General features: G+C 45.9%; 1 protein-coding gene across 2 annotated transcripts in view; it reads right to left on the reverse strand.

Moving 5' to 3' along the window:
- The window catches only part of LOC114647426 (prestalk protein-like), an 87874-nt gene that overhangs the window by 34970 nt on the left and 41868 nt on the right, over positions 1–11036 (reverse strand). For both annotated transcript variants that reach the window (XM_051922413.1, XM_051922412.1), the window contains exons 21-27: positions 10132–10272; positions 9857–9970; positions 9120–9218; positions 8560–8679; positions 7307–7447; positions 6822–6929; positions 5013–5147 (exon numbers count right to left, since the gene is read on the reverse strand). In XM_051922413.1, the coding sequence (XP_051778373.1) occupies positions 5013–5147; positions 6822–6929; positions 7307–7447; positions 8560–8679; positions 9120–9218; positions 9857–9970; positions 10132–10272 (858 nt within the window). The remainder of the gene's footprint in view (positions 1–5012; positions 5148–6821; positions 6930–7306; positions 7448–8559; positions 8680–9119; positions 9219–9856; positions 9971–10131; positions 10273–11036) is intronic.

The following is an 11036-nucleotide window of genomic DNA, read 5'->3' on the forward strand; positions in this document are numbered from 1 at the left end:
TCTTAAAGTCCAAGAATTGACTTCTTACATGTATTTATTATTTCATCATTTACTTTATTAGTTGTTTCATTTCTTGGTGTGTATTGTATTTTAAAGATTGCCACTATTTTAGTCACCCATTGGTAGGACAGAGTCACAGGTTGTCAGAACTGTGTCCTCAGAGGTCGTGACCTGCAGATGCGACAGGTTAAAAGGTCAATTGAAGGTGCACTTCTTCAGTCGAATTGCAGATTCCAACTTGTTGTCTAACGTCTTTTTGTTTAAAACGTTTGTTCTTGGGCCCTGGACCTTTTTGCTAATGTGTTTTCAGCTGCGACGTTTGTCTCATGTCTTGTCTCTGCCATTGTGTTTTTTGATTTCCCAGTTTGACCTTTTCTGTCCCACTTCTCAGTTTGCTAACATTACATGAAGGTGTGACCTGGGGGTGAAGAAGCAAAGACATGGAATACGGATAGGAATGTGCAGAGTGGGGCTTCCACAGGGCAGCCATTTCTCACAGTTGTAGAGTTTGTGCCGAATATAAGAAACATTCAGAACAGTGGAGACCTGATTCAGCCTTATGGTGACTGAAGTGATGGCCGGGCCCATGTGACTAAAAACTCACCAATGAGGTGATTGGTGCGTTTTCGCTGTACTCACTCGGCTGATTGCAGAGGCTTCCTTGACAACATGACGTGAGTGGGCCGAGGGCTGTGCCACAAGCGCTTTGTAAAGTGCATCCCCTGGACACGATGGACTCATTCACTATGGAAGAAAAACGGCAAATCAATAAGAATGGCAGATGCCTTTTAGCAGAGGCCATTTTCACTCTTTTTCACTAGTGTATTCAGGTAGATGCCTTGCCATCTCACTGGCATTTCCCTCAAGAGCACACCATGAGGAAGCTCAGTTCCGAACGCATTTTATTAACATCTTCTTGCGACCTTACCTGATGTGAAGCAGCGGTCTTGGATGCCGGTGCAGTTCACTGTGTTCTGGCATGTCTGGTCCGTCCCTGTGCAGCAAACCAGGCTATTCGGGAGTCCAGAAATGTTAAAGGCTAGGAAACAAACAAACAATCACACAAATAAATAAAAGAGCCAAAGAGTCTCAAAGTGGTTGTATCAAAACTCTGATGTGGTTCACAAGTGAAAGGATTATGGAAGCCATGATGAGCTGTATGGTCACTCATCTGAATGGACCAAGATGAAATGAGGACACACAACATCCCTGTAGAGACGGAGGTCCAAGTCGAGACTGTGCCAAGGGGTCTGTGCCCATTGAGTACACATTGAGAAATACTGAGCTGGTACCCTGGGTCACCGCTCTGTCTTCTCTGTCATGCTGGTCCTCTGCTCTCTGAAGCCTGCTTAATGACAGACACTTGCTCATTTTTGTGTATAGACCACTCATAGCTTTACCATCCTGCCCATGGTGTCTGACTCATCACCAATGATGATAGCTGCCAGATTTGTTGTTCTTATTATTTTATGTTCTTTTTCAAATTATACAATTTCTTGTATTAGGAATTTGTTAGTTTTCGCATACCATTTGGGGTCAGAGGGCAGGGTCAGCCATTGTATAGCACAACTGGAGCTCAATGACCTTGTGTGGCATGAAATAATCACACTTGACCTAAGCTGCAGACTTTCGACCCACTCCAGTCAGCCGGATAGTTATGGTGTTCTCCTTTCTCCTTCCGCACATTGTGTCCTGGGCATTTGCAGTGGCACGGCCCAACACATGAGGTCGAGCACAGCATTTACTCACAGATTTGATTACAGAGGAAGCCTTGACAGCAGGAAAAGGTGGAACCAAGAGAAATGGGCAAAATGTTGCCTGAGGTGACCGGGTCCTCGCAGATACTTCTGGATATGCAGCCGCTGAAGACCTGCTGGCCATTAGCTGAAACACACAAAGGGCACAGCGTCACTTATTCATTCTTTTGTCAGAATGTGTCACTGCGTGTGGTAATGGCCTGACACTGACTGACAAGGCTTGTCATTTGAACTTCTTTTTCAGATTTACACACAGATTTGGGTCATCAATGATCCTGAAGCTTGTGAGATCAAAGTGTACCCACAATGCCAGTCGACCGTCTACCCCATAAAACAGCAGCATCAAGCGAGCAGAACTCATAAGGATGTTGTGACCACATCAAAAGTATGGACTCCACATGCATGACATGGCTTTGGTCACAAACTGGGAGTGTCTCAGACTCCCAGTCCTCACATGAGGAGGCTAGCCATGAACTTGGGACCTCAGGGTCAGTAAGTGGCCACTATCTATCCAGTTGAGCTCCCTGCCAAGGGTGCCAGTGGTCTTCTGACCTGTCTACAAATACAGCACAATGGGCACATTCTGCCACCTCCCCAGAGTTCTTTCACCTGAATCATGTGACTTGCCGGTGCACCACAACATATAGAAAGACGCTGTATAAATTACATTTCTGGATATGTCACTAATACTGTAAATCCTTTGTATGGAAAGTCCTTGAGTAAAAGTTTCAACAACAAATGTCCTGACCTGAATTGAAGCAGCGGTCCTGAATGCCGGAGCAGTTGATGGTTTTTTGGCAGCTCCAGTCGTTCCCAGTACAGCAGACTAGTCCGTTTGGATCACTGGAAGTGTTCACTGCAAGCAAACACCACAGTAATGAAACAGCGAGGCAGGTCACCGGTGCAATGCTATCTGATGATTCAACAGGGTGACACGACAGACAAGAGGCATCAATGTCCAAGGATTAGGACTGAGACTCTCAAGAGCTACATCAGGGGTCTTTACCAACACCTTTGCTTCAACATTTTGAACTTGCACATCAAGATTTAATGGATTATGTTGGTGTTGAACTGGGTGGTTGATATTCCCCTTCCTGATTGGAAGTCCAATAAAATAGGAGCATAATGGGAGAATACCCCCCTCAAGTGTTTCTCCAGTACACTGGGTGACAACATCCCCCTGGTGGAGCTTCCATTTGGACACTTGCAGGGCTGCATGTGAGCTGAAGTTCTATTGGACAGCCCTGTTGGGGTCTACATGTCTTCCTAAATGCCTGCACTATCAGCCTAACCTGGAAGTGCTCCCAAGAAGCTCCTCTGCCTTAGCCAGGAGTGGAAGAGGAGGAGGATGGAGCCGAGAATTGCTGGTGAGTGTCTTGGGAGGGTGTTAGGAGTATTTTAAACCTGTGGAAAGGGCACTACGGCCAAATGCAAGTCTCTGCTGGACTAGAACTAGTGTCTGGGATTTGGGGCAGCCCCCTACCTGCCACAGACAAAGCAGAAAGCACAGAGCAGACTCCATCAAGGCAAGGCTGGACCTAAGACCCCCACAGACCCCTTAACAGAGAGCAGCTCATAAATGCGGTGCACAAATAACGGTTCATTTGATGGAGTGTGGCATTTCTCACTATTGAGTGCCTCATCACCCCTTACTCGTGGATACTCAATCATTTCCTCAAGTCGAGGGGAGGCCCTGATGAAAAGTCCCCTTGCCATCACGGACCCCTGGGCATTCACCCGGAATTCCCTGAGAGTAGATCTGCCCCTGACCAGGTATTCCATGAGGATTCTCCATTCCCACCTTGTTGTGTGTTGCACAGGTCGGTGGTGCAGCACTGCGAAATCCTGCTGTAACTCCCAAGTCCATAGTTAACGCTCACACTCGGGGTGCAGAAGTCTGCGACTACACAATTCCTGTAAAAGAACGTGCTGATACTTCCATCTGTAAGAAAAAACATGATAGAATAAGTGGCATTTTATGAATGGGCATTCACAAAGCATTCTGGGTGTCTTTGTGACCCAGTATAAACTGAACCTGGAGGGCAGTAGTAATCGGCTCCTAATTGTGAAAGTGGCAGGGGCAAAAGGCTGCAGCCCTCGGGGGGCTGAGCTGGAAGATGATTGGGTGTCCTAGATGCTGGGAGACCACCCAATGTAAAAAATATTTACAGATGCTGGAAACTCTGAGCCCACAACCACTGAGCACAAGACCGGGGCTCACATTACAGACATACAGCAGCATTCAATGCTGTAGCGAATTATTAAGGGGGGTCCATTACATTCTTTCCAGTGCCCTTATGTTAAACCGTTTACCTGTTGACCCACTGAATAAACACATCCAATTGGACAGTGCAGGTGTTTATCACATGAGAGGAGGAGGTTTGGAAGCGAAAAAAAAATTCCAAATCAAAATACAAGGAGATCAAAGGAGTCAAAATGTCCAACGACCGACGAACATTAAAATGAGTTTAGACACAACGAGACCTCAGTCAAGAGCAGCTACGTACTGTATCCACTGGAAAACCAAATGGAGGCGCAGGTATAGGACTGGAAGTTACAAGGGGTTGTCGAGCTTTGACATTGTTCCCAGGAATACAGAGAAGAGCAGGAATTACAGCCCAAGGTGGCATCTGAAAATAACAAGAGAGAGTCACAGGCTTTGCGAGTCCACCACAGGCATTTTGTTGAATTGCTGTTGAATGATAAGACTTTATTAAGATTTACTTCATTTCTCCTTTTGCTTTAACTAAACTTTCTGCTATTTATCTTGGAGGAGAGCTTGAAATCTGTGGTCACCACACTGCTTCCACCATGCTGGCTCTGCCCCCCAACTGCCCGAGGTGGCCCAGATGTCTTTATTTTTGTCTCTGCTTTAGACAGAAAGCACATGATGGACGGAGTTCTGGCTCTGTGTGTCCTCTACAGCCCAACTCCAATGTCACCCATGTATGTTCTTCCATGACATAAGTGTGATTTCCCCAGTGTACTTACTGTAGATCTACTTACTCCTTTCCACTGTCTGTCCCACACTAAATTGCACACACAGTAAGGGTTATTGTTAAGTTCTCACTTTTAGGTTTCACAACTCTGCCTCCTTCTTTTTGCTTCTCGCCATAGAAATTATTTAAGATAATCACAATATGAACTTTACAGACATCTGCTGGTCATTCTTGCCTTTCATATCATTTCACAAGGAGACATTCAGCAGATGACATTACAGAAAATAAACTTTATGATGAATCGAGCGTGACGTACTGGGTCTGTTGCAGAGGTTTCCTACACAGCAGGCCATCTGTGCACTCAGATTCATTTGTAAGGCTTGACTGGCATTAGTGGGATTCAAGCAGATGCTCCCAGATGCACATCCTCTCAGGTCAACTCCAGCATCGCCTGTGGGAAACGACAAAACACACAAAGGAGAACTTGGTCATTTCAAAAAAGGCTTCACCTCCAAAACATGGCCTCAGAACTCCCTCCGGCCTGCCGGCATGTCTGCTATGACGCTCTGTGAAAAGTGGGAACGAGTTCATTACCCACCCACCTTCGTCATGGTGGAAAGTCGTGTCATCTCAGTAGACCACACTCAGGCGTGAAGGTATGGGGTTTGGAGATTTTTTTGGTGTTAAGTGTAGTTTTGATTACACACATAAGAATGGAGCTAACTAGCTAACTAAATGAAAAAGAGCTGCAGATACAGAGAAGGAATGAGCACTAAACTCTGGATCGGCCCAGTCATGCCCAGGGCTCACCATACACAGCACTCATCAAGGTTTGGACAACTCACTGGTTGAAAAAGAAGCCCTGACATTTCTCTCAGTCCGTCACTTCACCTTCAGCTCATACGATTTGTTCATTTGCTGACAGGCAGACATGTGAGGGCACCTCTGTGAGATGAGCTGCCATGGCAAGAGAGACAATGCTGGGGCAGCAAGACCTGCACGTGTTGTCACTAAGAGGCCAGGGGACCTCCCAGCTAATGGCTGTCAGCTTAGGGTTTCTGGGTTGTAAAGGTGGGTGGAAATGTGAGGAGGAGGACTGGGAACACTGGTAGGCTTCAAACGGTTTGGAGTCTGCACGTTGGTCTAGAGTGAGAAAAACAGCAAACACACAGGCCACTTAAACGAGACCCTTTAAGAGGGGAATGTTGTAGCCCCACATCAGCAAAGCTGGCCATCTCTAAAAGGTCAGTCTGATAGTGTCAGGATTCTCTTGGTCCTTGAACATCAGAGGTGTTGCTCCAGAACTGTTGTTCACGATTAACCAATCAGCTTTAAAGTTAGTGTCTGACATTAGAAGGGGGCGCATGACTTCAAGGTTTTAATAAAAAGAATAGTTTCCTTAAGAATTTTAAATGATCCTCATCCAAACTCAGAGGACTCACACATGTATTTGTTTAAGTGAGATCTACAAATGGCTATCCTGCTTGTTCTGTTTTAGGATGTCAGAGGTTAAGTTTAAAGCTGATTGGCTGAGGGTGAAGGACATTCCTGGAGCACAGCAGCAAAACCCTGATGGTGTCAGATTAGCCGTCTCTGCCCCTTAGACATGACATGACGGTGGCCTGGCTAGTGTAGTGGAGCCGTGATGTATAGGAGGGGTCCGAGCGAGAGAGAGAGAAAGAGAGAGAGCTCAGCTGACATCACCAGGGGGCGCTCCACTCACAGTCTCTGGTCACAGGAGCATGGTGGGCTCCTATTTAGCTCAGGCCCACTAGAGACTGCCTCTGAGACCCCTTGAAATCCAGACATTTCAGGCTCGCTGCTGGACACCAGCCATTACCACGATGTAAACCTCAGTACCAAGATGACTCGCAGTAAAACAGCTGGATACGGCTAACATCGGCCACAAACAAATCTGAACAGGATGCCAGTCCACAAGTGGGTTACACTAGTGTGCTTTAGAATGTCACTAGAAACTGGGGCACCTGTAGAAAATCCTGGTGGACAACGGGGTGTGGGGGGCACACAGACTGTGCACAGTCAGTGTCTGGGGATCGGATTTGAACCCTGATCTCTGGAGCTAAAGGGAAAGCAGTTCTTAGTACTGTGCCATTATGAAGTCCACCTGCAGTGAAGCACTGGTCTTGGAGTCCCGTACAGTTGACCGTGTTCTGGCAACTTCCATCTGCTCCTGCGCAGCACACCAAACCATTGGGGTCACTCGAGAGGCCAACTACAAAATAACAGAACAAAGACAAACTGTACTTGACATGGAAACGATTCATTTGTTAGATAAAAACCAAAAGATGAACTTGTGATTATCTAGTGTCCTGTAGATTTCTTTTAACACTGCAGATTGTGTTAGTGGCTAAACAAGGACATGAAATGAAAGAAGATGATGAGCGGACCCTTAAGGGTCTGTCAGTTACAGGGGTTGAAAAGCTGGCCACAAATACACTTTGTCAGTTTGTTTCACTTCCTCAAAGTTACAAATGTTAAAACACCTCCATTAAAAGTCCTCTATAGAAGCAAATCAAACTGCGGAGTATTAGATGGTTGGTCGGCCTGTCGGTCGGCTCGGCTCGGGTCGGTCAGGTCGTGTGTCCTCACCTGTTTCTGTGTTGCACAGACTTGATTCACAGCACTGCGTTATTGTCGTCTTCGTCTCGTTACCTGAGTTGATTGAGAAGCTCACATTGCAGCTGTCCTGGGGTGCACAGAAGCGTTGATAAGCGTAGGATGAGGTGAAACCTGAGAACATTGGAAACATCAAATGTGAGGGTTAGGCTTAGGGTTCATTTAAAAACCGCCAGCCTGTCATGTCTAAACTCTCTAAAATTGAATGCGCCAATGACACCATGAGGTTGGCGAGGCTAACATTGGGTTGGGTGGTCATCAGCACTGAGTGGTCACTTCCCTTAGGCACACCGGTTAGTCACAACTGATGACAGCACAGCTTGAGCAAAAAAGTGTCCGCTTTATACGATATCAGTGGATTGGGGGGGGGGGGGGCATGAAATTCATTTAACAGAAGTGGCAATGACTGCTGTATGCTGCCCGAGCACAAGGAGCAGCAACTCTGCTGGGCGTCCATTCACAACACCATCAAAAGTGGACAGAAAAGGAGACCCAGCAAAAAAAAAAAAACGTCCAGGCAGGTTCTGTCATGCAGGCAACTGGGGCAACAAGTCAGGGTGAGCTGGGCAGACCTGTGAAGGGGCCACTCCACCCGTGTGTGTGGGCAAACCAGCCATCCAGGACCGCAAGGTAACGGAGCCATCCCGAGCCAGAGGAGGTCCAAGGCCTGCACACAGCCCTGCTTTGAAGACGTGTCTATAGTGCATTGGACCTCATTGTCATTCTTATATTAGAAATGGCGAGCTATCGATAGCGAGCTGGGGATTTATGAGTAGATTCCTGTGCTTTCCCTGGACTCTCATCCTTGTTTGGCGCCATATGGTAAATGACAATGACATGTGACAGGATGGCAGTCACCCATTTGAGTTCTTTGTGCTAACTAACAGCCTTGTTGTCCCGATGTCCCTAAAGTTGTTACCACTTCCAAGTCTACTCCCTGCCTCGATAGCTGGTTTCAGAGTCCTGGGGCCATTTGCGTGGCAATGAGCTCCCTGACTCCAGTCTTAAATGCCCTCCATTGTCTGTGAGTACGCCACTGTCCATACACTCAATTCGAGGTATTTCAGTACGTTATTAGTTCATACGCCACTGACTACACATGAGTGCTAACTAACCAGTTGATTGGTTGATGGTTGACATAAAGAGCAGGCGGGCGACTGAATCCAAGAAGGAATCGGACTGAACTTTTGATGTGGGAGAACAAGAAGCAAATCATCCATACTCACCCAAGGTTTGCACCTCCAGACCCGTGGCACATTTTGAGCTTGGGGACCCACACCACAAGGCACTGCTTTCACAGGTTTGCCAGGATGAATTGGAGTAACAATGATAGCAGAAGGCCAACTCTACAAATGAGAAAAGGTGCAGCGTTAGGCTGAGTCCCTTAGCGTTTACATTTGCCATTAGATAACGTCTGAGAACTGTCATCTGGAAATCTGCTGTAGTTAAGTAGATGCTCCCCACACCAGTCAAAGGTGGGCTTCAAATAGACCTGCAGGCAAACACTACAAGACTTTAGCTGATTTGTACATTTACAGAGATGTCACCAGACGGTAACAGGTCAGGCATATGGCAGCTGGACTGTTGGCCTTACTATGAGTACAACAGAAAGACTTCCTCGCCATTTTCAGAAAGCGTGAGAATACATCTTACGTCTAAATTGATTTTCTAAAACTCTCTCTGGTGACCTAATGGCCTGGTGATGTTCTCTTATGTTAGTTCAGCAGTCTCAGGTTACTCTTCTGTACTGAACCTACTGATCGGACTCATTTCAATTGTGGCTCACCGCTGTAGTTTGCAGGAGTGTTGCACAGATTTCCTTGGCAGCACAAATAGCCTGGCAATGAGCAAAGATCAGCCGTGACACATCCAGAGAGGGCAGCACCTAAAAAAAGAGACGACCAGTTATTTGCTTTTCAGGAGAATTCTTTCGCTTGGTAACATTTTCTAATAAAGCTTCACCTTATCAGTTTAGAAAAGCCTTCAGAGAATTTGACTTAACAAAGACACTCAACCGTGGATGACACTTTGGAGCTGTGACGATTCTCCACACGTTCCAGTGACCTTACTCAGCCTCATCCAAACCCACAGTGATTCTCTTGGCCACTTTGCTTGTCTTTGCATCTCCCTAATGTGCCAGGTGTGGCAGGTGCCATTGCATTTGGGCATTTTCTGCTCACAATAAGACATCCTTCCCTCGCTATGTTTATACGTGTAAGGTGACATTTCATTTCAGAAGTATGTGCAGACGTGTGATGGACAGTTTATCAAAAGAACAAACTCCAAATACACCAAAAATCAGCTGTCTAATTGTTAAGATATAAAAGCAGCTTTATTTCACAATGAAGTAAAAAAAAAAACAGCCCACCCCCAAAGTGTCAACTGGATGTAAAAAGAAAAGCTGACGAGTTTGAGCAGCTGACTGCCACATGAAAACGAGAAAAAGTCGAGAAGGGAGAGGTGGGCTAACAGCCAATGAATCTCAGTAAAAAACCAACATGACTGTGTTTCATTTGTACTCACCTGAAGTGAAGCAGAAGGTCTGGTCCCCAGTACACTCCACCATTTTGTTGCACACTGCATCCGTTCCTCCACAACACACCAGTCCGTTGAGACTTGAGGACACGTTGGCCTGAACTAAGAAGACACAGTCATTTATTAGGACTCATCTCCGCCATCACCTTGACTCTTTTGTTCCCGGACTCTCAGTCTTCTCAACTTCTTACACTTCAGCTACGAGGACTGCTTTGCTCATTACACAGCCAAAGAAAATGAAGGAGTGTTGGCGTGACACTAACCTTGTTGAGTGTTGCAGAGGTTAGTGGTGCAGCATTCCGAAATCCACATTTGGCTCTGGTTGCCCGAGTTGAAGGACATGTTTCGGTTACAGTCCACGGCAGACCCACAGGACCTCAGATATGTTGTTGTGTTGATAGAAGCTGTGCAGAAAATGAACACACTAATACAAGGCTTATGTGGCGACCACCGTCTACCAAAGGAACTGCAGGGATAACGATGAACATTGAAAGTGTGGACAAAGCTATCAGAGTAAACAAAGCACACAGACCTGTTTAGACGTCAAAACTATTTTGAACTCCTCCAGGGAACGACGTCCTTAAGAGATTGGGCAAGTGAGACAGTGACCGAGAGACAAGCGAATGCAGTAGTGAAGACAAGAGACGAGTGCGAGAATGGACCGATCGCCAAAACTAAAGTATCTAACCAAAAAACATGGTTAAAAGAACAAAGCCACTAAATCATTTTGGTTTAGCGTCTAATGCTAATGAAGGTTTGTTTTTCAAGTTAAACATCCCGATTCTACGATATCAGGTGTAGCGTGCCACCATCTCAGAGAAGGTTTGGGTGATAACACAATGAGAGATGCCGGTGTCAAGAATGATGTTCCAGAAGCATGAAAAAGGAGTGTGAAGTGAAGTCAGGTGAAGTCACCTTAAAGACAAATAATTAAACCAAATGTGTGCAAAAATGAGCAAAATCAAGAACTCTGACAATAGCATGACACAGCTGCTGCAGCTGCACAGTTAAATTTGTTTAAATATAAATTGGGTTTTGTAAGTTGCTATGTTTGACTAATAAAAATAATTAAATGATTAATAATCTATACTAATTAATAAAAGGCAAAGCCCTCACTGACTCACTGACTGACTGACTGACTGACTGACTCACTCATCACTAATTGTCC

The sequence above is a fragment of the Erpetoichthys calabaricus genome, chromosome 2 (genome assembly GCF_900747795.2).
Source record: "Erpetoichthys calabaricus chromosome 2, fErpCal1.3, whole genome shotgun sequence".
In the NCBI taxonomy this organism is placed as follows: Eukaryota; Metazoa; Chordata; class Cladistia; order Polypteriformes; family Polypteridae; genus Erpetoichthys; species Erpetoichthys calabaricus.